At 62.1% G+C, this 26,988-nt stretch overlaps 2 protein-coding genes across 5 annotated transcripts; one reads left to right on the forward strand and one right to left on the reverse strand.

Annotated features, from left to right (window-relative positions):
• The first annotated feature begins 299 nt into the window (after positions 1-299).
• Positions 300-10,782, forward strand: SELENOO (selenoprotein O). Its single transcript, XM_084876971.1, has 9 exons — positions 300-917; positions 2,542-2,745; positions 3,680-3,860; positions 4,635-4,765; positions 5,171-5,451; positions 8,865-9,015; positions 9,755-9,940; positions 10,057-10,213; positions 10,309-10,782. The coding sequence occupies exons 1-9, from the start codon at positions 349-351 to the stop codon at positions 10,453-10,455; spliced, it is 2,007 nt and encodes a 668-aa protein (XP_084733097.1). The 5' UTR covers positions 300-348; the 3' UTR covers positions 10,456-10,782.
• Positions 9,342-26,880, reverse strand: TUBGCP6 (tubulin gamma complex component 6). 4 transcript variants are annotated; one of them, XM_084876964.1, is made up of 25 exons: positions 25,727-26,880; positions 24,305-24,468; positions 21,782-21,989; positions 20,132-20,305; positions 19,009-19,130; positions 18,181-18,244; positions 17,965-18,074; positions 17,633-17,724; positions 17,406-17,545; positions 16,631-16,780; positions 16,132-16,213; positions 15,960-16,048; positions 15,762-15,877; positions 14,708-14,846; positions 14,358-14,429; positions 13,138-14,188; positions 12,929-12,987; positions 12,685-12,823; positions 12,425-12,605; positions 12,210-12,351; positions 11,943-12,137; positions 11,717-11,849; positions 11,424-11,637; positions 11,077-11,276; positions 9,342-10,957 (listed from the first exon to the last, which is right to left on the reverse strand). In XM_084876964.1, exons 1-25 carry the CDS (start codon positions 26,465-26,467, stop codon positions 10,866-10,868), a joined length of 4,869 nt encoding a protein of 1,622 aa, XP_084733090.1. In that variant the 5' UTR covers positions 26,468-26,880; the 3' UTR covers positions 9,342-10,865. The 4 variants fall into 4 exon arrangements, 3 of the variants coding, with proteins under 3 accessions (XP_084733090.1, XP_084733089.1, XP_084733088.1); XM_084876963.1 differs by having other exon boundaries at positions 9,342-10,063; positions 10,838-10,957; positions 11,943-12,351; XM_084876962.1 differs by having other exon boundaries at positions 11,943-12,351.
• Between the last annotated feature and the right edge of the window lie 108 nt (positions 26,881-26,988).

Below are 26,988 nucleotides of genomic sequence, written 5' to 3' on the forward strand. Positions count from 1 at the left end.
GGCCGTGTCCCCCAAATCACAAGAAACAAGAAAGCGGGGACACGCTCGTTCCTCAGAGAAGTGCTGTGCGATGAGGCAGGGGTGACACGGGCGCCAAAGACCCACAGGCCCCCCCTGGGCAGCCAAGCTGGATCGCCGGGCGCCCTCTGCCCGCACCAGCCCCGCCGCAGCCTGAGGACCCGCAGAGGCGCAGAGCCGGACGACGTGACTAATCAGAATCCAGCTTTAGCGGGCGCGGCCCGCGCAGGCGCAGCGGCGGACACTGCCTCTCTGGCGATTGGGCGGCGAGGCGTACGGGGCGGGGTTTCCTGTCGGGGCGGAGAGGTTTCCGCCGCAGCCGCGGCACTTATGGCCTCGCTCAAAGCGGTGCTCGGGACGTCGCTCCCGGCCGCCCGCGCCGTGTGGCTGCTCTTCGGTTGCCGCCCGCTGCCCGCGCCCTGCTCCATCTCGGCCGCCGCCATGGAGCCGGCGCCCCACTGGCTGGCGGGACTGCACTTCGACAACCGGGCCCTGCGCGCGCTGCCCGTGGAGACGCCGCCGCCGGACCCCGAGGGCGCCGCGCCCGCACCGCGGCTGGTGCCCGGGTTCTGCTTCAGCCGCGTGCGGCCCGCGCCCCTGCGGCAGCCGCGCCTCGTGGCGCTGTCGGAGCCCGCGCTGGCGCTGCTGGGCCTGGGCGCGCCGCCCGCCGCCGCCGCCGCCCGCGAGGCCCGCGAGGCCGAGGCCGCCCTCTTCTTCAGCGGCAACGCGCTGCTGCCGGGCGCCGAGCCCGCCGCGCACTGCTACTGCGGCCACCAGTTCGGCCAGTTCGCGGGGCAGCTGGGCGACGGCGCCGCCATGTACCTGGGCGAGGTGTGCACGGCGGCCGGCGAGCGCTGGGAGCTGCAGCTCAAGGGCGCCGGCCCCACGCCCTTCTCCAGGTGGGCGCCCTGCAGGTGGCCGCGGGGGCGGACCCAGGCCCCCGGGGCTTGCCCCCTGGGTGGGCTGAGATGCCACCCCGGGACGGAGGACCCCTGGGTAGCAGCGTCCCGGAGAAGGGAGCAGCTTGTGGGGAGGTCCTGGGGCCCGGACGGAGGGGCTGGCCGGCCTCCTGTCCTGCTGCTTGCCCGAGCCCGTCCCCTCTGGCCTTTGAGCCAGGCGGGGCGTCTGACCCCACAGCCCTGGCAGCTGCCCACGGTCTGGTCTCACAAGCCGTCCGCGGACTTTGCGCGGGCACACTGGTCACCGGTGCGCAGGGAGCCTGGGCGACCTGGCCGGCTTGCTCATCGCCCAGCTTCCTCTGGTGCTGGCGGGCGGCCTGCTTGCCTGTCTCACCTGCCTCCGTGCCCGCCAGAGGGACGAGATGCCTCGGATCCGCCTTCCAGGGAACAGTCCCCCAGGCACAGGCTTCTAAGCCCCGCATGCCTGGCCTGCTCTGACAGCCCCCCCGAAGGGGGCGGGGCGGGGGCGGGGCGTGTCCTATCTGGGCAGCCTGACCCAGCAGAGCGCCTTCCCACAGCTGTCTCCAAGAACTGATCAGAAAATGAGCTGATAAGCAATTAGAGTGAGGTCAGAAGACAGAAAGTTACTGTATAAAAGCCAATTACTACATGCCAGCAGGGAACAATTGGGGACTCGGGCTGAGGAACAGCATCCACGGGTCCTCCCTCAGGTGACGGACAGGGAAGCTGCCCCTCCAGACAGTGGATGTTACTCAGCACCAAAAAGGAGCTGTGAAGGCAAGGAGAAACGTGGCGACGCCAGAGCATGTGACTGAGTGCAAGAAGCCAGTCGGAAAGGGCCACTCGGCCTGATCCCGACTCCATGATGCTCTGGAAAAGGCAGAACTGGGGACAACAGATCAGGGGATGGGGCGGGGTGAGTAGGGGGGCGCAGGACTATAGGGCAGTGAAACTACCCTGTGACATTACAGTGGTGGGTTCATGTCATCATACGTTTGTCCAAACCCATAGAACGTAGGACACTGATGTAAACCCTGGACTGGGGAGACAGGGCGGGTCAGTGTAGGGTCACTCATCGGAACAAATGTCCCCTCTGGTGAGGGTGCTGTGGGGAGGCGGTGCGTGTGGGGCTGCAGGGGCTGATGAATGTCTGCACCTTCCACTCAATTCTGCTATGAACCTAAAACTTCTGAAAAAAGTATTAATAGAGGCTTAGTGTGAAGAAAAGGTCAAAAGCATCCAAGGCAATCGAAGTCGTGTCCCACCACAAAGAGCGCTGTTGTGTTGTTTTTGTAAAATGAGTAAACGTAGAATTGCAGTCCCGAATGAGAGTGTGTGTGTGTGTGTGTGTGTGAATGAGAGATGGGGGAGGGGGGCATGGCGGCAGGCTGGGTCCGTGTGGGGTGTCGGGGCCTTCACTGCCCTTCCCCTCCAGCTCCAGGCCAAGCGCTCACTCTGGCTCCAGACCTGGGACAAGGTCGGGGCTGTTAGCGCGGCCGTGAATTGTTTTTAATGGCTGTCAGCAGGCTGTTTCCGTCCTGCGTCTGCAGAGCCTCGCGCGGAGGGCCCCGCCAGCGCCACAGTGACCCGTGTTTGATTCCAGACAGGCTGACGGCCGCAAGGTCCTGCGCTCCAGCATCCGGGAGTTCCTGTGCAGCGAGGCCATGTTCCACCTGGGGGTGCCCACCACGCGGGCCGGCGCCTGTGTCACGTCCGAGTCCACGGTCGTGCGCGACGTCTTCTACGACGGCAACCCCAAGCACGAGCCCTGCGCGGTGGTGCTGCGGATCGCCTCCACCTTCCTCAGGTAGCGCCCGGCTGCCTGCGCCTGGGGGACGCTCGTGCGGCCCGGACACACCGAGGCCGGTGCCCAGGGCGGCGAAGCTGACTGCCCGTGAAGGTCCCGGGCAGAAGGTCCCCGGCGTTCTCTGGGTCAGGAGCCCCGTCCTGCGTGTGGACAGTCGTGCCTCCCAGATTCCTTGCCCGACACTGATGTCGCCAGAAGGGATGGGGTGGCAGAGGCCGTGGCAGCAAGTCCACGGGCGCCCTGAGCTCTGAGAGGCTGCTGGGCCCGGCGGGGGGGGGGGGGGGCTGTCCAAGCAGGCGTCAGAGAGGCCACGAGTCTGACCGGAGCCTGAAACCCTCCGAGAACGTGGCCGCGCGTAGTGTCGTGATGAGTAAGGGGCTGTTCCCGGCCTGACGGGCTGTGTCCCTCACACCCGCTCACTCGGCAGACCTCTCTGGCTCCATCTCTGATAGGAGCCTGTTTGTCCGTCCAGATGGCACCGTGCTGCCTGGCATCAAACCCAGTGTGTCAAGAGGTGGCTTTGGGGCCGAACCAACCCTGTATGTGTATGTCTGGGCACCCAAGATGGCTCAGGAGTCACCAGGCCAGTCCCCAGAGGGAGATCCCTCGGTGGCACCACAGGCATTGCGACCCGTCACTGCCGTGGCAGCATCCCTGGCCTCGGCCCACCAGCTGCTGGAAGGAGCTGTCAGGGTGACCACACGTCTCCAGGTGCTCTGCCCGGCCCAGGGCGCAGTGACCAGAGTGCCCGCTGCAGGATGTCAGTCCTGGGTGTGGGCGGACGGGCACAGGGCCTCCCCACCTCCCCTCAGCGGCCGTGTGAGCGTGGCCAGAGGGGCCTGCTGTGCTGTGTCACTGGTTGGTGTCCGCTGTCAGCTGCGTCCGGGGGCGGGACGGGTCATGGTTAACCTGTTGAACCCCGGACTCCCTGCAGGTTCGGGTCCTTTGAGATCTTTAAGGCCGAGGACGAGCACACGGGCCGTGCGGGCCCCAGTGTGGGGAGGAACGACATCCGTGTGCAGATGCTGGACTATGTGGTCGGCACTTTCTACCCGGAAATCCAGGCCACACACGCCAGCGACTCCGTGCAGAGGAACGCCGCCTTCTTCCGCGAGGTGGGTCCGAGGTGCCAGGTCTACCTGCCCTGGGCCTTGGGGGCCCGGAGACCTGGGGGCTGAGGGCCCTGGGTCAGCCCTCTTCCCACCAGAAGTGGGCGCCGGCCGAGCAGGTGTTTGGGGGCCATCCTGTGCGATCATCACACCTGCTGCTGCGGCACTGTCTCCCTCAGCTCACACCTGCTGAGGGGCCGCTCTGACCCTGTTTGCAGCCGAGGAGGGTGCTGCCCAGTCGGTGCCTGGAGTCCTCAGCCTCCGAGGAGGGTGGCACCTGTGGGCCAGGGTCAGGACACAGGGCACTGGGGATGTCTTGTGGGGTTCCCTGCTCTCCCTGTGGCCAGCATGTCCCCGCGGCTGCATGGGGTGCTGAGCAGTGGGCCTGGGGCATGAACAGCAGGGCTGGTGGCCCGACAGACCACCTGAACCTCCTTCCTGGGCAGCCCGTGGGGCCAGGCAGGCCCGGCACAGGCGCCTGGACCAGGGAGGGTTTTGCCTGACGATGTGTAACTTCCTTGTTTCCACATGGTCTTCCCATTGGGCCTGAGCCAGGCTTCGTGTTTTTCTGGTAAAAGTCCAAGCCAGCGAGGATCTGAAAGAAGTAGATGGTGAATGTGGGGCTAGAGCCCTCCGCACGTCTCAGGTCCTCCCTACGGCCGAGTGTTGGTCGACACGACAGGATCCGGGCCAGGGCCCCCCAGAGGAGCACAGCTGGCCCCGGGGAGGGAAGACGGGCGGGAAGGGCTGGAGGGAGCAACCAGGCCCGTCCTGCCCCAGGTGACACGTCGCACGGCCCGGATGGTGGCTGAGTGGCAGTGTGTCGGCTTCTGCCACGGCGTGCTCAACACGGACAACATGAGCATTGTGGGGCTCACCATCGACTACGGGCCCTTTGGCTTCCTGGACAGGTGGGCACACCCCCACAGCGCCCGAGTCGCTGGGCAGGGGAGGGGCCTGCAGGCCAAGCTGGTGGGAGTTCCCAGCAGTGGAGTCCCCTGGAGGGTTTCAAGCTGAGAAAAAGCATTCTAAAAGGGTACCCCACCCTGGCAGGTCCTGAAAGGGACTGAAGCGGCCAGACGAGGAGCAGGTGGTGAGCGGGGCAGGCAGTGCCGGCCTGGGCAGGTGCCCGGGGGCAGCGCCGAGGACGTCTTCCCTGCTCTGGAGGCGGACCTGTCGGCTGGTGGCTGATGGCCAGCTGGCGGCAGGAGAGTGTGGACTCTGCAGGGTCCTTGAGCTCAGCCCTTAGGGCCAGGACCCCTGGGGGACGGCAGGAGACCGCAGCCACATGGGCAGCACCTTCTCCCCGTGTGCAGGTACGACCCCGACCACGTGTGCAACGCCTCGGACAATGCCGGGCGCTACTCGTTCAGCAAGCAGCCCGAGGTGTGCAAGTGGAACCTGCAGAAGCTGGCCGAGGCCCTGGCGCCCGAGCTGCCCCTGGAGCAGGGCGAGGCCATCCTGGCCGAGGAGTATGAGGCCGAGTTCCGCAGGCACTACCTGCACAAGATGCGCAGGAAGCTGGGCCTCGTGCAGGCCGCGCGGGAGGAGGACGCCGCGCTGGTGGCCAAGCTCCTGGAGACCATGCACCTGACCGGTGAGCGGGGCGGGCGCACGCGCGTGGGTTCGGCATGCTGCTGTGGCCAAGCAGACGTGAGGCGAAGTCCACCCGTCCCCGGTGTGCACGCCAGGGGCACGGTACATTTCACTGTGATGCAGCCGTCCCTACCGTCCGTGCCCAGAACTGTCCGTCCTCCCCGCTGCCCTGTGAACGGACCCCTTCGGCCCTCACCGAAGCTGAATCCCACAGCCCGTGTGTGCCGAGCACCGGGTCCTACAGGCCCCGAGCTGCTGGAGGCGGAGGCCGCTGTGTTGTGCGCTGGGCCTGCTGTGCTCAGCACCCCCAGCCTGGCTGTCCCTCTCTGCTGTGAAAACAGCCCTCTTGGTCCTGCACTTGGCAGTGGGGCCCGGGCGTGTAGGCTGGCCGAGCTCTGGCTGGAAGGGGAAGCTTCCTGTCGCCACCACAGAGCAGGCGGGACTGCGCCTCCTCATGCCGCTGTTTCCAGTTTGGGTGCTTTTACCATTTTGTGTCAGTTGAGACAACCACGTGGTTTTATGCCTTCATTCATATCCTGTCTTAGTCCATGTGATCTATAATAAATTGCCACAGACAGGACCTTACCCAGAGGTAAGGTCCTGTCTGTGGCAATTTATTATATTTGGCAATTTATGTGGCAATTTATTGTCTCGTTCTGGAGGCTGGAAGGCCAAGACGGAGGTGCCAGCGCAGGGGGTTATTGGTAAGGCCGCTGCTCACCCACAGAGGCTCTCTCCACGCTGGGTCCTCCTGGCAGAGCAGGGAGGGTGGAGCTTTGTCTCCTCAGAAGGACAGGTCCCACAGGAGGCCCCACCTTCATGACCCGACTGCCTCCTGGCCCTCACGCTGGGAGAGGTCACAGCCCCATGTGCTTCCTGCAGACCCTGCTGGTCGTGGGCCTGGCCCTCTGAGTATAGTAGATGGACTTGGCCTGTAGCTTTCTTTCCTTGCATTGTCTGTGGCTTTGATGTCAAGGCAGTGCCAGCCTCACAAAGTAAATTAAGAATTGTTTCCTGATTTTCAGAAGAGTTTGAGAAGGATTGGTGATAATTCTTTAAGTATATTTTTATTGATTTCAGAGAGGGAGAGTGAAACATCAATGATGAGCATCATTGATCAGCTGCCTCCTGCTTGCCCCCTACTGAGGATCAAGCCTGCAACGTGGGCATGTGCCCTGACAGGGAATCGAACCTGGAACCCTTCAATCTGCAGGCTGATGCTCTATCCACTGAGCCACACCGGCCAGGGTGGTGGTAATTCTTTAAATGTTTGATAGAATTCACCAGTAAAGGGTCAGTGCTGGGCTTTTCTGTCTTGGGAAGTATTAGATTGGGAGTTGTTTGCATTCTCACCAGTTACAGAACTAGATGTTATTTCTTCTTGAGTCCGTTGTAGTTTGTGTGTTCCTAGGAACTTGCCCAGTTTCACCAGGTACCTGACTTAGTGGCATGAAACTCTTCATGTGATCTTAGTCTTTGGGTTCTGATTTTCGTTCTTTGTATCTTCTTTTTTTTGCCGGTGTAGTTACGTTTATCAATTTGTTGATCTTTTCAGAGAACAATTTGTGTCATTGGTTTTTCTGTTTCATTATCTCTGCTGTAATCTTTAGTTCCTTCCCTGCTGCGCACTGGTCTTGCTGTTCTTTTTCTGGTTTGTTAGGTATGATGTTAGGCAATTGATCTGAGGTCTTTAATTGGTACAGCTGATATGCCCTGTTCACTTCAGGTGCACAGCACGGTTTGGTGTTTGTGTATATTGCAGTCTGAGCCCAGTGACTAGGGAACAAGTGGTCACAGACAGGCTTTGTGAGGAGAGATCCGTCTTTCAGAGTGGGCATCCATGGCTCTTTCTGCGTATTTTACCATTTCCCTTGTGATTTCTTTGGTGGGCCCTTGGATTATGTTGATTTCCACATTATTTATAATTTCCCGTTTTCCTTGTTTGTGGTTTCAGCCTCATTCCACTGTGGCTGGTGAAGATTCCAGCCAGCCCTCGTAAACGTATCAGACTCGTCTGGTGGCCTCCGTGGCCTTCGGGGGCGTGTGGCTCCCAGGAACAGTGTTGTGGCCCAGGGGGCTTACTGCCGTTCGGGTGTGGGTGCTTGAACGTCCATCTGGACGCCACACCCCTGTTGGAAGGGGACGTGACTGCTTTCTCCCTTCAGTTGGATGGGCGTTGGCCTTGCCCATCAGGATCTCCCACTTGGTGTGCGTGTGGTCACGTGTGAAGGGCATGTGCCCGTCCGAGCACATCATACAACGCTCCTCTTTGCCCTTAGACATTTGTACCTAAACCTGTCTGACGTCAGAGCCACCAGGCTCTAGGCCAGGGGTCTTCAAACTACGGCCTGCGGGCCACATGCAGCCCCCAGGGGAGTCTGATCCTGCCCGCCAGGTTTTTTGGGCAGTGAGCGCAGCCAAGGTGTTACAGTAGGAATTAGTAGTTCATATAGTCCGGCCCTCCAGCTCTCTGAGGGACCGTGATCTGGCCCCCACTTTAAAAAGTTTGAGGACCCCTGCTCTAGGCTATTGCACAGGACCTGTCTCCAACCTCCCACGCTCACCTTGATTCTAAAGTACGTCTCAGATGGTGTGCTGGATCTTGTTTTACTCCATCCTGCCAATCTCTGCTTGTTGATTGGAATTAAACTCATTTACTTTTTACGTGATTGATGAGAAGGAAGCACCACTGGCCATTTGCTGTTGGTTGGCTGTGTCTGACACCATTTGCCCTCATTCTCTCCATTGCTGCTTCCATGTTTCGTTGATTCTTTGGTAACACTCTGAATTCATTCCCTTCTAGTTTCCTGTGTGTGTGTGTGGGGGGGGGGGGGGGGGGAGGGGTGTGTGTTCCATTTTTAAAAATTTTTTTGTTGATTTCAGAGAGGAAGGGAGAGGGAGAGATAGAAACATCAATGATGAGAGAGCATCACAGATCGGCTGTCTCCTGCAAGTCCTCCACTGGAGATCAAGCCTACAACCCATGTGCCCTGACCGGAATCAAACCCGGGACCTTTCAGTTCACAGGCCGACGCTCTACCCACTGAGAAAACCAGCTAGGGCTGGAGGTTTTCTTAGGGGTACGGTGACTGTTCTGACAGGTCAGACTGAGTCCTCTGGGCGTGTTTCAGGGTCTGGGCACACTGCAGCGCCTGAGGCCAGGGGCCGACCCCAGTGCCTTCGCTGTTGGACCCGTTTTACAGATGAAGAACCTGGGGTGGGGACCTTGAGGACTTGTGCTGAGTTGTGGCTGAGCTGGGTAGGGGCTGAGAACACACTGGACCTGACAACGCAGTGTGGCTCCCACCGGGTAAGATGGATGCGTGTGGGTCAGCCTGTGAGCAGAGAATGCTGCCGGAGGGCAGCACAGAGCCTGGCCTCTGCCCCCCGTCCCTGAGCAGCTGTGTGTTCCAGGTGCCGACTTCACAAACACCTTCTACCTGCTGAGCTCCTTCCCAGTGGGGCCAGAGTCCCCGGGCCTGGCCGAGTTCCTGGCTGCGCTGATGGAGCAGTGTGCCTCCCTGGAGGAGCTGCGGCTTGCCTTCCGGCCCCAGATGGATCCCCGGTGGGTGCTCGGGTCTTGCTTCCTTGGAATTTGTTTAGAACAGAGCATGAGGGGCTGCCCATCGGGGTGCTGACACAGTTGGCTGGATGCCTGGGATCTGGGCAGCTGCTCCCCTCCCAGGAACGAGTGGTAGTCAGAGGAAAGGACAGCGATGCCGACGCTGGACGGGGAGGCCCAGGGCCCAGACTGGGGGATGGTGGTCTCTGCTCTCTGTGGCCTCAGGCACCATCTCCCATCGGGAAGAGCACACACGTCCACGCGGTGCAGCCCACACTCAGGGCAAGACCTGGGAGGTGTGGTGACACATTTCAATAAACAAGCCTGTAGACTGGCCAGAGGAATTTAATGCGGCCGTGCAGGGCCTCGGGACCCAGGTGGCCTGCTGGCAGGACCTGCCCCTGACTTCAGTGAGCTTCTCCCAGCAGTCAGTGCTGGGTGGGGGCAGAGACGGTGCCTTGCCCACCCCAGGGCCGCCTGAGTCAGTCTGTGGCATGTCCTTGGGTGCAGCTGTGTCCCATCACATGGAGGGGCTGCTGAACAGGGTGGCCAGCTGGCAGGTGCCCACATCTACCTTGTCCATTGGGGCTGGGCTCCCCTTCAGTCAGGCTGTAGTGGGGTGCAGCAGGGCCGCTGAGGCCATCCCTCTGGGGCAGCCAGATGTGCAGAGTCCCAGGCTATATGCACAGCCAGGGAGGGCGCTGCAGCCTCCTGGACATGCTCACGGCCGCTCCCCACCCAGGCAGCTCTCCATGATGCTGATGCTGGCGCAGTCAAACCCGCAGCTCTTTGCGCTGATCGGCACCCGGGCCAACGTCACAAAGGAGCTGGAGCGCGTGGAGCAGCAGTCGCGGCTGGAGCAGCTGAGCCCGGCCGAGCTGCTGAGCAGGAACAGGGGCCACTGGGTGGACTGGCTCCAGGCGTACAGGTGAGCCGGCCGAGCGTGCATGACGGGCACAGTGTGCCTGCCGGGGCACCATCTCGGGGAGCCCGACGGGGGAGGTGGGAGCCGAGGCTGCTGCCAAGGTGGGCTTGTGGTTGCAGGGCCAGGCTGGAGGAGGACAGGGAGGGTGCCTCTGACCAGGACGCCTGGCAGGCTGAGCGCACGCGTGTCATGCACGCCAACAACCCCAAGTACGTGCTGCGGAACTACATCGCGCAGAACGCCATCGAGGCTGCGGAGAACGGAGACTTCTCAGAGGCAAGGACACGCCCGTCCCTCCTCCCCTGGGTCCTACAGGAGGGGCTGGGCCAGGGAGGGAGGGTCCCCATAACCCCCCCCTTGCTCCTCTCCAGGTGCGACGGGTGCTGAAGCTGCTGGAGGCCCCGTACCACAGGGAGGGGGAGGCCGCCGAGCCCGAGGGGGCCGGCAGCCCAGCAGAGAGGCGCCGCTCCTACAGCAGCAAGCCCCCGCTCTGGGCCGCGGAGCTGTGTGTGACGTGATCCTCGTAACCGCCTTGGAGGCCGAGCCCCGAGGCAAGTTGACCCTGAGTCCATGAGGCGGTGCCCAGCAGCGAGCAGCCCACCCCGTCTCTCCATGACGGCAGGGACGTCCAGTCAGGACCTGACCCGTCTCTGTCTGACACCGACTCAGCAGCCCAGCACAGCAGCATGCTCCCCATGAAAAGCTGCTTCGCGCAAGGACAGGGCAGCAGAGGGGCCGGACCCAGGAGGACCCAGCAGCCACAGCCCCCATGGCAGCCTGGGAGGCCGGTGCTGCAGGCTCCTGCTTCTCGGAACAGCCCCTAAATAAACAGCAGCTCCAAGGCCCATCTCTGTGTGGTCATTCTACCCAGCCCACCCCTGGGACCTGCCCCAGAGGCACCTTAACTGGCCTGCACCCAGGCGAGCAGCTAGGCGTCCTGGTAGTAGTTGTTGAAGTTGATGCGCAGCAGGAAGTCCTCCAGGTGGGGCTGGTATCCTCGGTTCACCAGCTTGGTCACCACTGGGGGGAGCAGTGAGTAGATGGGTGGGAAGGACAAGGAGTAGATGGGGGCCCTCCCTGGGCCCTGCCCTTCTGCCCCGATGCCGACGGCAGCCCACCTGCCAGTGCAGATGGCTCACCTTTGAAAAGGAAGTGGGAGTAGTACTTGAAGGTGTTGTAGGACTGCTGCATGAGGGCAAAGTTGGGGTGCTCGGCGCCGTGGGGGCCACCGGCTGGGCCCCAGGGCTGGGAGATGAGCTGGCTGCGGAACTTGAGGACCAAGCTGAAGACGCTGTGGATGATGTTCATGACGGGAGCCGCCTTCTCTGTCAGCAGGCCCCTGGGGAGCAAGGCGATGCCGGTGGGTGGGGTGACGCCCTCAGGGTAACCCTGATTGCCACCACCTCCCCCACCCGCGTGTCCCCGCCCCGTGCCTGAGCCTCCCCTGAAGACCGGCTGGGCCCGCGCCCCCGTGCCTGAGCCTCACCGGAAGACGGCCTTGTGCAGGTACTCGGCGTGGGCACGCTGGATCTCCTCGAGGTCCCCCACCGTGGCCAGCCGGGCCCGGAACTCACACCAGGTGACGTGCAGGATCTGGTTGGCGATGTAGCCCTGGATGACCTTCACGAAGTGCTGCATCTCGTGCTTGAAGAGCTGCAGCTGTCGGAACTGCACGGAGCCGGCCGCAGGGCTCAGGAGAGCTGTGCAGGGGGATAAGCAGCTGCTGCACGGCCAGCGCCCCAAGCTGAGGGCGTGGGCGTGGGCGTGGGCAGGCCTCACCTGTGCGCTTCAGGTGAAAACAGACGTCCTTGAGCGTCCACATCATGAGCTTCAGCTGCAGCAGGAAGGAGAAGATGCCGCTGTACCTGCTCAGGCAGCTCTCGGTGATGACGATGTTGAGGGGCCAGTCGACCTGCAGGGCGTTGACTCAGCACTCCTAGAGGGTCAGGCCAGCCCAGCCCAGCCAAGCCCAGCCGAGCCCACCCACACCTCCAGCTCTGCTGACCTTGTACCTGAGCTCCAGGCAGCTCAGCACGTCCGGAGCGTTGGGGACGAAGGCCTCCGGCAGGAACTTGAGGGCGAAGGAGAGGTTGGCGGCGAGCGGGGAGTGGCCGTGCAAGCTGTACTGCAGCGCCTTGCGCAGCACCGCGTTGAGCACCAGCGGGTTGAGGAGCTCCCCCGGCGTCTGCCCTGCGCCCAGCTGCAGGAGAGGAAGAAGGTCCCGAGGCCGTCCAGTCCAGCAGCCGCTGCCGCCCCCACCACCCAGGCCCACCTTCTCAAAGAGCAAGTCGCTCAGGGACTGCGCGAACTCGCCGTCCTCCATCAGCAGGAAGTGCCGCAGCGCCTCGAAGTGCGCCTCCAGCTGCAGTTCCACGAAGAAGTAGTCCACGGCAGCCTTGTTCACCAGGGACACGCTGTGGAGGGGCTGGGTCAGGCAGGTGTGGGGCAAGTGGAGGAGGCAGGGCCAGGAGGGGGGCGGGCACTCACTGGGCGGCCAGCGGCGCAGTGACCGAGTGCTTCATGAGCACAGGCAGCGGCAGCAGCTCGCTCAGCTGCACGGCGGTCTCCTCCGTGGTCTCCTCCGTGTCCGACGGGCCCCGGGTGTCCTCAGGGAGGGAGAAGGCCCGGGGAAGCCCGTGGTGTAGGAGGCGTGCCACCGGAGGCTCTGCTGCAGGGACGGCACAGCTCATGTCGCCAGGGGCGCCTCCCGCTGCCCGCCCCCTCGCCCCCACAACGTGCTCACGCACACATGGCCTCGTAGCTGTCCGGGTACTGCTCCAGGTGGTACTGCTCCACCAGGCCTGCCAGGTAGGCCTGCTCCCTGTCCTGGCGCCTGTCTTCCACCTCCTTTTCCAGGCCCGGGCTGCTTGGGGTGGCTGCGCATTCCTAAGACAACCCAGCGTCACCACCATGCCCCTTCCCTTTGCCCCAAAGAGAAGGGCAGGTGGCTCGCTGCCCAGCAGAGCATGCCCCCACCCTCCTCGGCCTGACCTGGGAGTCTGCAGGCTGACTGGAAGAGCTGTCCTCGGTGTCCCCGCTCCTCCCTGGGCCTGAGTGGCACAAAAGGGCCGGGAGGGGGGTCAGGGGCACGTGCCTGCTGTGGGGCAGCACCTCCCAAGCCCCCAGGACAGCGACTTCTTGCCCTTCCTCCTCCCCCTCCTGCACCACCACCACCGGTGACAGGACAGCTGTCCACTGACCTGGCTCACAGGTGCTGCCTCCCACAGCACTGGGTCCCGCCTCAGCACCCGGCAAGGCCTGGAGGCCACCTTCTTCCCCAGAGCCAGCCACGGGCGTGCAGGAGCCAGCCGTGGTCGGTTCTGCCGACAGCTGTGAACTGTGTTCCCAGGTAGGGCTCTGGGTGCCCAGGCTGAGGCCTGGCTGGGACATGTGGTCGGGGGAGCTCTGAAGGGGCCTGGGTGTATCATGCTGGGTTTCCCCCGGGGGCGCTCCCAGCATCACGTGGGACTGAGATACGTGTCCGTGGACGTTCCACCGTGGCCTGGAGGATGCCACGTCCCACACGTTCTCCCCCACCTTGATGCTGGCATCAGACACGTGTCCGTGGACATTCCAGCGTGGCCGGGAGGGGGCCGTTCCATGAGTATAACTCCCTGTGAGACTACTACCCTCAGACACATGCCCAAGAGGCTGCCCCATGGCCTGGCTACTCCCCTCCTGGGGGAGGCTATTCCTGGGTGGGCATGGGTGAGGCAGAGCCACCTGCCCATCTGGGACACTGGTGTCCAGCGAACACATGTGAGTGTCTCCCCACAGCTGCGGCCCCTCGCAGCCTAAGCTGCCTCCCATAGTCTGGAGGGACCCTGGGGCCGAGGTGACCAGAGCTGGCCTCAGGACAGTTCTGAAATCGTACTCCTGTGGCCCAGAGCAGCCCGTGCCCGCTGTGGCTGATGAAGCAGAGGCACGCAAATCTGAGCCGATGGTCTGCAGGGCCTCCTCCAAGACAGGGGCCACCCCAGTGTCCTCAGGCTGCTCAGCAGCCGGGCCCGCGGGCAGGAAATCTTGGATACTGAGGCCTGCAGAGAACAGCCCCGGCCCCTGGGCCTGCCCTGGCTGCAGGCCTGCTCCCAGCTCTGAGCCGCTGCAGGCCCCCAGTGCTGGGGGTGCGAGGGGCTGCGGCGTCAGCTCCCTTGGCTGGCCTGGGCCATCCCAGGCAGCCACGTGCTGCTCTGCAGACCCAGAATCACAGCTGCCACCTCCATCAGGGTGCCCAGGGCCCAGAGACGAGGCCTGAAACACAAGAGCATGTTGGACCCCTGGTTACCTGGCTCTATCCCCAAAGTCAGTTCTGGGTACTGTGGGGACACAGGACAGGCACCACTGTGTTCCAGGGCAGCACAGGCCTGGGACCCAGCTCAGAGCCCCACGCGGCATCCCCGGAGGCGGCCTGGCCCCTCACCTGGGAGCATGCACTGGGGCGCACCGCCGGCGGCTCTGGGGGCCTTCCCTCGGACGTGTCTCTCAGCATGGCCTGGAATTCAATTACAGGGCGAGGTGGCAGCTGCACAGAGAGCAGACCCGACCCTCCGCCCTGAGCCACCCGGCCCGGAGCCTCAGCGCCCACCAGCCCCACTGCAGCAGCACCGAGACCACAAACTGTGCCCTCGGCCTATAGACAGCCCGCTCGGCCCCACACAGCACGTCCCGGGAACTGAGGGAGTGACCGTCCCTTCCCCAGGGCACACGGGACTGCATGAAGTTCCAGGGGGTCCTGGGGCCTCGGGCCCAGGAAGAGGGCCCCTGACACACCTGAATGTGCTCCTCATCTTCTAAGAGAAAGCGAGCTCGGGTGCTCGCGAGCCTGTGCCTCTGGATCTTCCACAGCGCCTTCTGCTCCCGGCGGGCTGCCTCTGCAGACAACTTGCTATAATGGTCAACCAGCGCCTGCCTGAAGCCACATCCAGAGAGGACGGGTCACCAGTCACCCCACACTGTCCAGCTGGCTCCCCTTGGGGACAGTTCTCCACGACAGAGGCCCCGGCAGGTGGTCTGCACAGCCTGGCACTTTCCCCAGGCCCCAGGTGGTCCCTCTGCACCCACAGCTCCTGCAGGGGCCTCACCAGGCTAGCTGCTCTGCCCACAGGGCAGGCACCCGGCCAGGGCCCGCTCACGCCTGCTGAATGACCACCAGAATGGGCCTCTGCACTGTCTGAGGCAGGGGCCCTCTGGGGCAGCCTCCCTTCCTCAGCTGCACAGGAAGGAAGGAGAATAGCTTCTACCCACACGCACATACCCACACACGTGCACACACACACACAGACGCGTGCGTACGTCACTCGGGCTTCAGGGCTCAGCTCTACAAACAGTATCTGAGGTCAGGCCACCAAGGCCATGAGCAGGAAGGGACAGCCCCTCCTACGAAGAACCCCCTGAGAGGCCACTCTGCTCCCAGCTCTCCCCTGGGCATGGGGGACTCATAACCCCCGGAGGGTGGGACGAGTCTGACACAGTGAGAGCCCGACTGTCGGATGCTGTGCTGGACAAACACCCAACTCTGTCAGGCTAGCAGGCTTCACGTTAAATGAACAGGAGCTGTTTAACTCCAGAGGCGAGAGGCAGGGTGTGCAGATCTGCCTGGACTCCAACCCACACACCCACCAGCACATCCTGAGGGCTGAGGACACACGGATGTGCTCATGTCTACGTCCACGAGCACCGAGGCCAAGTGGTGCTTGGAGTCAAGACAAGACTTGAAAGTTTTCCAAATAAAAAGTAAAACCACCATCACCAAGATCAAACCTGTCACGGGGCCTGCCGTGCCTCACCGCGGAGGGTCGCCAGAGTGACCACCGCAGCCACCCACCTCGCCTTCCTCTCCAGCTGCTCCTCCAGGGCCTGCAGCCTCCGGGCCCGGGCCTGGAGCTCGCGGGCGTAGCTGAAGTCATCATCCAGCTCCTCCTGCCGGGCTGCCCGGCGTCGCTGCAGGACACACCACAGGCAGCCTCAATGCTAAACCCAGCTCTGCAAGCCGCCCCCCACCCAGGACCCACAGCCTACCCACCTCCTGGTCCTTCACAAACTGCTCCTTCAGCCTCTGAAACTGCTCCCGCTTCCGGGCGTCCAAGGCCATCCGTTCCGACATCTGCCGGTCTGCCGGAGACACAAGCGCCGTCCTGAGGAGCCCCCACAGGCCGCAGCCAGCACCCCAGAGAGGGACCCGAGCCGACACGCACCGCTCAGCGCACTCAGGACCCTGGACGCCGCTTCTCGGGCCTGGACGATTAACTCCTGCTTCGCAATCTCCATTCGCAATTCCTGGAAAAGATGGGGGTGAACCCAGCCACCTCTCTGCCCGCCCCTGGGCTGGAGGACCTGCAACCGGCTGCTCAGACCCCAGGTGGACCCCCCAGGGACCGCGCCCTGCCCCCGCCCCCCGCCCGCCCTAAACATGACATCAGACACAGGGTCCTGCACAGGAGCTGAGGCTGTCGCCAGGTGTGTGTGTGAGCTCAGGAGTGACATCCCTTCAGGGACAGAGGGCCAGCGCCCAGCCAGCTCCCAGAGAAGAAAGGACAGAATCCCTGCCCTTGGATGCCCGACCCAGACACACACCTAGGACCGAGACCGCTGCACCGTCTTGCACACCCCAAACCCAGCACCCCTGGGAGTGGAGGAGGGAGTGGGGAGAGGAGGAGGGAGTGAGGGAAGCCCCCGGGGCTATGGTCCTTGAACCTTCTCCTCCTTGCTGATGGAGCTGTGGCGCGCCACCCTCTCCATCCGCCCCACGTAGATGGCACAGTCCTTCTCAATCTCCTTCAGCTCCTCAAGGGAGAAAATCACTGAGATCCGGGGCACGGGGACGTCAGACCAGCAGAGATAATGCTGCAACAGAGGGGCCCACACCCAGCTCTGCTTCCGTGCTGCTGGTCACCTCATGGGCAGCCCACTCCTTCACAAGGGGACAGCACCCTCCACGGCTCCGAGCTCACACCTGGCCGTCTGCCCTGGTCCTCCACCCCCACTGACCCTGGTCAGCCTCCACACACTGTTCTGGTCCCTGGAAGCCCTAGGCCCACCTGGCCAGCGCCTGCCTCTGCTCAGACATCAGACTGCTTCTCAAAAAGGCTGCCCCAGCCTTGGCCACATGGACGTTGGCACAGGCCTCTGTCCAAGCCTGTGCCCCAGACACAGCTCCCTGAACCAGCCTGTCCATTTTCCTGCAGACGCAGGCCCTCCCCACCGAGGGGCCGCTCTCCTGAGGAGGAGGGGAGGGCACGCTGACCCTCGGCCTCAGGACGCCTCTGCTTTCCCTCCATCTGTGAGCGTGAGCCGGAGGCAGGAGCCCTCATCAAACTCAGGGGCCCTGAGGGAGAAGTCACCACGTCCCAGTTCCAACGTGCTAGCCCAGCGGCAAGAACCGATGGCCAGGTGTTGGGGGGACCTCAGCTCTGAGGCCAGAGGACGAGGCAGGCGAGGAGAGCAGGGGGGTGCATGGCTCCGCACTCACCCGGGGGCAGCAGAGCTTCAGCAGGTTGATGGTCTTCCCGCAGACGTATACATCGTGGGCGATGTGCTTCAGGAAGGCGGGCACACAGTCCTCGGCCTCCTTGGAGAGGAGCACGTAGCCGTGGGTCCAGTAGGACCTGTCTGAGCGTGGGACAGGACACGCTGGGCTGCGTCCAGGACCCCGACCCCGGACAGCACGGAGCCCAGCCCGCAGCCAGCACCACCTACCTCTGAAGCCCAGGTAGTCGTGGTTCACCTGGATCATGAACTCGCCGTACACGTCTCTGAAGACCCCACTGTACACCCAGTCGTAGATGAACCTGCCGGGGTGGGGCAGCAGTGAGATGGGCGGGGCGGCCACGGGGTGGAGCGTGTGCGCAAGGAGCCCGTCCCAGCCCTGAGGATGCCGCTCCCTCCCCATCGGACGTCCCTGCACTCAGCAGGTGTGTGTGTGGGGGGGGGGGGGGGGGGGAGGGGGCGAAAGGGAATTCGGCTCAAGCACCTGCAGAGACAGAGTGCAGCCCGCCCACCCCGGGCCCCACCCCGGGCCCCTCGCCCACCGGGTGTAGGGCTCGCAGCTGGTCTTGAGCAGCGATAGCAGCACCGGGTAGTGCTCGTTGCTGCAGTTGTCCAGGGCCTCCTGGTAGAGGTAGGAGAGCAGCTTCACGCCCTGGAGACCGCAGAGGGCGGGGCTGAGCGTGTGCGACAGCAGAGGGGACAGGCTGCCACGGCCGTCACTCAGCCTCGCCCCCTTTCCTGGGTCCCACACAGCTCACCGTGGGGAAGGGGGCCCGGGGCTCTCCTCCGCAGGTGCCCACACCACAGAGCTCAGCCAGGTACCTAGGCAGGCCAGGGGAGAGCAGGTGAGCAGAACGTGGCCCAGCCCTTCCCTCCTACCTTCACCCTCTGGCTCTAACACCAGCTGCCCCCAAGCATCTCCACCCTGAGCGCCCTGCTGGGTCCCCCTGCATCCCCCGCTCCTCCCACTCAGCCAGGGCCCCCACCACTGAGTGTGCCCTTTCCCCACACCGGGCTCAGCCCCGAGCCCCTCCTGGACTCCCGCCACCTCCCAGGCTGCCGCCCTCCCAGGCCCTCACCCTCTCCACCACGGCTGTGCACCTGCAGCCCGGCATCCCCACCCGCCTCCCTGACGGCCCCCCCCCCCCCAACCACCTCCCTGACGGCCCATGTCCGGCCCTCGGGCCTCCACCCTCTGCCCCTCACCTTCTCCACCACGGCCGTGCACAGGCAGCCCAGCACTCCCCCCCCCCCCCCCCCCGCCCACCTCCCTGACGGCCCATGTCCGGCCCTCGGGCCTCCACCCTCCACCCCTCGGCCCGGAAGGCCTGCTCTCCCCGAACCCTCTTCTCCAGCGGCACCTGGGGACATCACTCGCCGGGTTAGCGAACTGGCTCCTGAGGGCCAGGGCCCAGCTCTGTGTGCCCTTCAGGCAGAGCCCTCTCCCAGCACCGTGACCTTTTCAAGACAACATCACAGGCCCAGGCCCAGCACCTGATGAACTCACTGCCCAGACCGCTCTCAGGAGGCTGTTCTCCAGGCCCGGCCGCCCCTACCACCCCCCGTGGCCGCTGTGCTGTGCTCACCTGAGCTGCCGGCCCAGCTTCTTGAAGAGAAAGCCAATGGTGAGGAGGCTCAGTGTGGGCGGGGTGGAGAGCACACAGGCCCGGTAATACTGCAGGTACCTCCTCAGGCCGCTGGTGAAGGCCTATGGGACAGGGGACTGAGAGGAGGCAGAGGGCGCAGACACGGCCGCGCTCAGGGCTGGAAAGGGTCACTGGGGCTAGGAAAGGCCTCGGCTGCCATCCCTAATCCTGGGCTCTTTTCCCAAGGAATGTGCACCTGTGGGTCCCACCCAGGCACCCCCGTCCAACTGGGAGCTAGGACCGAGCCCTCTGCAGATTCTGTCCCTGCAGCCGGGACCAGCCACACCAGGAAAATGGGCAGTGAGGCCTGGGGATCCTGAAGGGGTGGCAGGTACTGACACAGGCTACGGCTGAGGTCTCAGTAACAATGGGCCCCAGCTCAGCTCACGTCTCTGCAGGAGCCGCCAGAACCAGCATCCACCCCACCAGCGAGGAGACAGCAGGGCTGCCCTCATGTCCCTGATGGCGGGCAGTCTGCCTGGGCCCGTTTCCTTCTGTCCCCTACCCCACCCCTTTTCCACGCCACCTGACCCGCCCCCCTTGGCAGCACCAAAGCATGAAGGACTCGCAGCCCAGCGCCACTGGGCATGGTGCCCTGCCCCCTCTGCCTTCCTCCCGATCAGTGCTCCTAGATGCCCCGCTCAGCTATTTGCCTGTCCCTCCCATGGAGCTGCACGCTGTCCTGGGGGCTGTACCCAGAGCAGGGGCAGTGGGAAGGCTTTCGGGGAGACCTGGTCCAGCCCCGGCTCCTGGAACTCAACTCGCCAAATAGGGGGAAGCCACTGTGTCGATCGCATAAGATGCACCAGGACCCGGTGGGGAACAGCAGCCTGTGCCCACCCCCCGCATGGTCCTGCCCCAGGCCCCCCACATGTGGGCCACACCCGCCTCCCACTATCCCAGCCCCCCGTGAAGTGACGACGAGACACCCGCTCCTGAAGGGTAACGGTCAGCTCCAGGCATTACAGAGACAAGGCTCAGTGGCAGGCAGGCCCTGGGCCCGCCTCCCGCTCCTGTGCGCAGCGCCAGGGAGGGCCGCGCCCCTCCCAGGAGGCCGGCCTACCTGGAACACGAGGCCCTTGCTGCAGGAGGCGTCCAGCACGGGCTGCAGGGAGAAGTGGCTCAGGCGGGCGTAGTGGGTCCCGCACACGGCCACCTCCGAGAGGAGGCTGCTGACGCTCTCGGGCGACGTTCCCGACACGTGGGTGCCCTGCTTCACCCCGAAGGCCTGAGCCGGCTGGAGAGGGCAAAGGGGTCACTGAGGCCTGACGTTCAAGACCCCTACCCACTACCCAACCACACTCTGCCCACAGAGCCCAAGACACAGAGCAAAAACATCCGGATTTTTGGGTGCCAAAAGAAGAGAGGACAGGATATTGAAGGCCTATTTGAAGAAATAATAACAGAAAACTTCCCTACCTAGTGAAAGAACTAGACTTACAAGTTCAGGAAGTGCACAGAACCCCAAGCAAGAGGAATCCAAAAAGGACCACCCCAAGACACATCATAATTAAAATTCCAAGGGCAAAAGACAAAGAATCTTGAAAGCAGCAAGAGAAAAACAGTTAGTTACCTACAAGGGAGCACCCATATGACTGTCAGCTGATTTCTCAACAGAAGCCATGCAGGCCAGAAGGGAGTGGCAAAAAATATTCAAAGTGATGAACAGCAAGAACCTACAACCAAGATGACTCTACCCAGCAAAGCTATCATTCAGAATTGAAGGTCAGATAAAGAACTTCACAGACAAGAAAAAGCTAAAGGAGTTCATCACAACCAAACCAGGATTACGTGAATGCTGAGGGTATTCTTTAAGAAGAGGAAGAAGGAGAAAAAGGTAAATGTAAAAATTATGAACAACAAAAAGACATCAAATACATACCTACCAACAAGTGAATCTAACAATCAAGTGAATAAAAAGTCTGAAGAACTGAATGGACTGGTGAATATAATAGAATCAGGGACACGGAAAGGGAGTGGACTGACAATTCTCAGGGGGAAAGGGGTGTGAGTGGTGCAGGAAGAGATTGGACAAAAATCCTATACCTATGGATGAAGACAGTGGCAGGGGTAAGGGCATGGGGTGGGGTGAGGTATCAGGTGGAGGGGAACTATGGGGGGAGGAGGGGAAGAAGAACACCTGTAATAATATGAACAATAAAGATTTATTATAAAGATAAATAAATAATAATAATAAAATAAAGTATTACGGGGGGAGTGGAGGGACGAGACGAGGACAATGCTTGCCCTGGCTGGTGTGGTTCAGTAGGTAGAGCGTTGGCCTGCGGACTGAAGGATCCCGGGTTCAATTCCAGTCAAGGGCACATACCTTGGCTGCAGGCTCAATACCCAGTAGGGGGTGTACAGGAGGCAGCTGACCAATAATTCTCATCACTGACATTTCTCTCTCTCCCTCTTCCTTCCTCTCTGAAAAAAAAAAAAAAAAGAGATGGTGCTCCAGGATGAAGGAATGAAAGAATGCCAGGACAGTTCCAGGGGAATCAGTCACTGTAACACACAGCCAGAGAAGGAATGAGAGCACCAAGCACCTTACTCTTGTTCGGTTTGTAAAGGTCATTAATAAAGGCACAGTTTCTAGGGCTGAAATGAGAATGCATCACTGCCATTGCCGCAGAGCCGGCTCCCAGGCCCACCGGCCTCCTCCTATCCTGTGGAGTGCTCGGGCAGTGACCGCGTGCCAGCACCCCCTTACCTGGCAGAGGGGAAACGTGGCCGACATGACCCCAATCAAGACATTCAGCACGTCCTTCACCAGCTCGCACTCTGGCACCATCAGGGGCTGCGCGGCTGGCAGGCCCCCACCCAGCGCCTGCAGCTCCCCGCAGCACAGCCTGCAGAAGCTGTCGAAGGCCTCCCTTCCCGCCTCCGTGAGGTAGGGCTCTTCTCTGTGGCCAGGCGGGCTGTGGAGACAGAGCCACAGGCATCTCAGCTACACGAACAAAAGGCAGGAGAAAGTGACTCAATACAACCCAACGTCTAAGAAACAGAGCGGGCGTGTGTCCGACCAGCCCCCAGCTTCGCAGTCAGCTCTGTGGGCTCAGCCCCGGCTGCGCTGGGTCAGACAATCCACAGAGACCCACCCCCAAGCACCCACCGGGCCCACACGATGGTTCTCAGGATGACCGACACGCACGTATGTTTGTCTTAAAAACAAGCACGAGGCTTACACACCCGTGTGCACAGCAGCACATTCACAACAGCCCGGAGATGGAAGCAGCCAGAGTGTCTGCCTGTCGACTGGTGCGTGGATTAAAAACACAACGGCCTAGAGCATTCAGCCTTCAAAAGGAAGGACACTCAGGACCTGCTATAACAGGTCCTTGATGAAGCTTATGCTCGGTGAAATAAGCCAGACAACACACTCTTGCAATCCCTAGTGGTATAGTGGTGTAATGGCCTAATGAAATAAGCCAGACAAGGAAAGATTGCAGACTCCACGTAGAGGCCCCTAGATCGGCAGATTCAGAGAGTAGGGGGTGGTGCAGGGGCTGGGGGAGGAATGGGAGTGTTTCATGGGGACAGAGTTTCAATTTGGAAGATGGAAAGTTCTGAAGATGGTGGTGGTGGTGCCTACACAGCAATGTGAATGTACTTAATGCCTCTGAGCAACTGTATACCTAAAAACGGCAAGAGTATGCATCTTACACAAACGATGGACAGAACACTCTCATGATTTTTTAATTTTTATGTCAGAGAGGGAGAGGAAGAGGGAGATAGAAACATCAATGATGAGAGAGAATCACTGATCGGCTGACTCCTGCACGCCCCTTACTGGGATCCAGCCCACAACCCAGTCCTGTGCCTTGACAGGGAATCAAACTATGACCTCCTGATTCACAGGTCAACACTCAACCACTGAGCCAGACAGGCTGGGCAGCACAAAGCAGACACACTGGGTCTTGAGAGCGGCTCTGGGCACTGGGCTCTGGGCACCACCAGGGCTTTGCCTCACCCAGTCACATCGTTCAAAATCAGCCAAAAACATGGTGCATTTAAAAACCTTCCTTTGAAAACCACCACCATCTACTGAAAAGTATAAAAAAAACTGTCTTTTAAAGCCCCTGGGGAAAGTAATTTCTTAGTGAACAGAGGCCAGGAACACAGGCCTTTCTGAGACTTTTCTTCTCGTTTGTACTATCTGACCAGCTCGTTCTCCTCTTCCCAAAAGAGCCTGGGGTTCAGGTCTAGCAACTCAACGGGCTCCAAGCTGCTGGACATTCTAACGTTGACGGGTGTCGGACCCCAGGACATGTTCACCTCACGTCGGGCGTGGAAGGTATGAGAACAATACGTCTCAGAATCGTTCAAATCACGGTGTTTTAACTGACAGTGCCGTCATGGGCTCTCCCATCACTCAGGACTCTCTGAGGGCAGGGGGAGCACAGGGCTCCTGCCCGCTCCTGCAGGCTCGTCCCAGCACCCCTGTGCCCTCAGACCCAGACTCAGAGCCGAGGGAGAAAAGCCCAGGCAGGAAACTCTAAGGTCCTGCCCCCCAGAGGACTCGCCCCCGACAGAAGGAAATGGCTTCCCCAGAACGGCGGCACCAGTGGAGTCTCGGGGAGACACAGGTGGGCCCGCCGCAGGCCCAGGCAGGGGCGGCTACAGCCCAGCAGGGCCGGCAGCCAGCTCTGTTTCTGGTGGGAAAAAGCTTCTGTAACTTTTGGAACCAGGGGGCTGGGGTTTAAATGGAAACAGGTTCTAATGACTCAGCAAGCAGCCCTGCGTGCGAGGCCTCCCTCCCCTCTCCGGGAGGTTTCCAGACACAAGCCCGTGGCAGAAAGAAAGGCCCCCTGGCCCCGGCTGAGTGACCAAGGAAACTGCCACCGCCACAGCGGCCAGCCGGAGAGCAGCGCTCCCATCCTTCTCGACGACGGACAGCAATGGGCGCGGTGAAAGCTCCCTCTGCACCCAGCCTGACCGCACCCTGAGCCGACCTCCACTCCTCAGCCCGGAACCTCGTGGTGCGGACGTGGCTCTGCGCCGGACGGCGAGTGTGACCTGCAGGCGCTGGCCCACGGGAACCTCCTGAAGCTGAAGTCCTTGCCTCGGCCCCAGCATCTCCCAACGCCCCGAACAGAGAATTTTGTGCACCAGCCACGACCGAGACCCCAGGTCCCCAATCCTGTCAGCGGCTTCTGCCAGCAGCCCCCCGGCTCTCTGGGTAACGCACTCACGGCCGGGGAGGGCAGTGCGGGGAGGGCCTAGGTGCACGTACCAGCCGACCTGTTCCCAGCACCGCCGCCTGCTGGCCTCGTAGGTGAGCACCGCGTCCCACGGGTCGATCTCCGGGGCCGTGCCGTGCTCAGACTGGGAGTCGGGAGTCAAATTGGACGCCGACTGGAACCCTTCGTCTTCGGACGGATCCACGCTCTGAGGCACCTGGAGGCCAGCCGAGGAGAAGACACCAGGTGTGCCTTTGGCCCAAGCTTTCCCCGTGATGGGAATTCCAGGCCTCCACACGTTTACTCACACGGGAAAGACCTGACGGTGTTTCCTGTTTCTTTCTTTCTTTTTTAACATATATTTTTATTAATTTCAGAGAGGAAGAGAGAGATAGAAACATCAGCGATGAGAGGAAATCACTGGCTGCCTCCTGCAAGCCGCCCCCACCCAGCCCCCACTGGAGACCCAACCCACAACCCGGACATGCACCCTTGACTGGAATAGAACCGTCAGTCTGCAGGCGGATGCTCTATACACTGAGCCAAACTGGCTAGGGCTCCTGTTTCTCGTGAGCACGTATGCACTACAGTGCTTCTGCCTCCATTAAATAATTTAAGAAGGCTCTCAATTTCTAATTTCCCTCAACACGCAAGCCTCCATATAACTCACAATGAAACGCAACCACTCTGGAAATTCCAATTTGGGGAAACCAGCATGAAATCATGCGAGCAACACAAAGATGTACGTGGACCAAGGTGTTCAGCATTGGGTGTGTTTGCAGATGACCTGTCTCGCAGTGCGGGATCGAGTGAGCAGTGACAGCGCATCTCTTCTTTCGGAAGCGCTCACAGAACCACTAAACGCATAGTCCAACGTGCATGAAAAGCCACGTCACAGGGGGAGAAGCATGTAGAACTGCATGTATAGTACGAGCAAACACGTGTGGCTACTGAACACTTGAAGTGTGGCTTATGTGACTGAGGGACTGGACTTGTTATTGCACTTTAATTAACTCACGTTTAAGCAGCACCTCTAGAGAACCAGGACTTAACAACACGCCCCGTCAGGCCAACCATGAAAAGCAGCATTTGGCCGAAACCGGTTTGGCGAAGCGGTTTGGCGAAGCGGTCGAGCGTCGGCCCGCGGACTGAAAGGTCCGGGTTCGATTCCGGCCAAGGGCATGTACCTTGGTTTCAGGCACATCCCCAATAGGTGGTGTGCAAGAGGCAGCTGATCGAAGTTTCTCTCAATTAGATGTTTCTAACTCTCTATCCCTCTCTCTTCCTCTCTGTAAAAAAAGAAATCAATAATAAAAAAAAGCAGCATTTGCCTGGCTTACAGCTGGGCAGCGGCGTCCCTACCCAGGTGATGGGTACCAGTGGCCCCACCTCGCCACAGCTCAGCCTCCCAGTGGCCTGGACTCCGGAGCTTCCCATGGCAAGAGGGACGTCAAGGAGGCAGGAGCTGCGCTTACCTTGATGGCCAGCCCAGAGAGGTCTGCGCTGTCCGGCACGGGGGGCAAGTCCAGCCGGACATCCATGTCGTAGGTGCGGCTGTGCACGAGGGCTCCGAACAGCGAGACGCGGGTGTCTCTCTCGAACCTGTCACCACAAGGGTCTCCGTAGGAGAAGAGCCGGGCCGTGGGCAGGCAGGTGCCCGGCGTCGCCTCCATCACCTGAAGCGCTTTCTGGATCATGTCCTGGCACAAGTACTCCTCTCTGGAGATCAGCGACTGCACGTCCATCTCAAACACGCTCAGGTCGTAGCAGTCGTAGCCGCCGTAGGGCACGTTCCTCCCCACGTGCTTGTTGTTCAGGAAGTAGTCCCGCCGGCGGGGCAGTGGCTGCGGGGGCCCGGTGCCCGCCAGCCGGACCAGCAGGTCCAGGGCCGAGTACAGCTCCGCCAGCGGGCAGCCAGGGGCCGCCTCGAGCTGCTCCACCAGCGCCTCCAGGCGGTCGGCCTCGGGCCCCAGGCCGCCCACGCGCAGGTCAAACGACAGCATGAGGATCTTGTTCTTCACCGGGAGCCTCGAGGGGTCGGGCGGCCGCCCCGGAGGCTCCTCCAGGAAGAGGTGCGTGAAGAGGGCGTTGTAGGCCACCCGCTTGAGGCTCTGCTTCGCCCGCCGGCGGCTCGGGCCGCGCTGGCCCAGGTGAGCCCTGGCCGCCGGCAGGAGGGCCTCGCACAAGTCGTCGAACAGCTGGGTGATGCTGGCCATGCCCACCCCGCCGGCTCCCGGGCCTGACAGCCGCGGGGCGGGGCCGGCGGGGCTGCCGGGGGCGCGGCCTCCTCAGCCTCAGCCGCGGCCGGAGGCTCAGCACCGGGGCTGCGGCGGCCCTGCCTCCCTGCCGGGCACCAGCGCGGCCTGTCAGCCCGCAGCCCGCAGCTCCCTCTGAACCGTGACAAGCCGACGGGGACGCGGGCGGGCGGCACACGGAGGACACGCCGGCCCCGCACGCTCCCGCGGCGGCCGGGAGAGGCGCCGCCCGCGGACGGGGCGTGGGGGTCGGGAGGGTCCGCGGGGTCCGCCCCGCACGGCCGTCGCGCACCAGGCCAGACGCAGAACCCCGCGCGCCTCTGCAACTCCCGCCGCCGCGCGTCACCGCCGCGCGACCCGCAAACCCGCCGGGCTGGCGCACCGGAAGTGCGTCACGAGAGGGCGGAACCGCTGGTTATAGAGCACTTCCGGCTTGGAGCGGCGTTCCGCAGGTGCGGAAACTGAGGCCAGGTTCGGCGGAC

This window comes from Pipistrellus hanaki (assembly GCF_964339955.1).
Source record: "Pipistrellus hanaki genome assembly, chromosome: 3".
Lineage (NCBI taxonomy): Eukaryota > Metazoa > Chordata > Mammalia > Chiroptera > Vespertilionidae > Pipistrellus > Pipistrellus hanaki.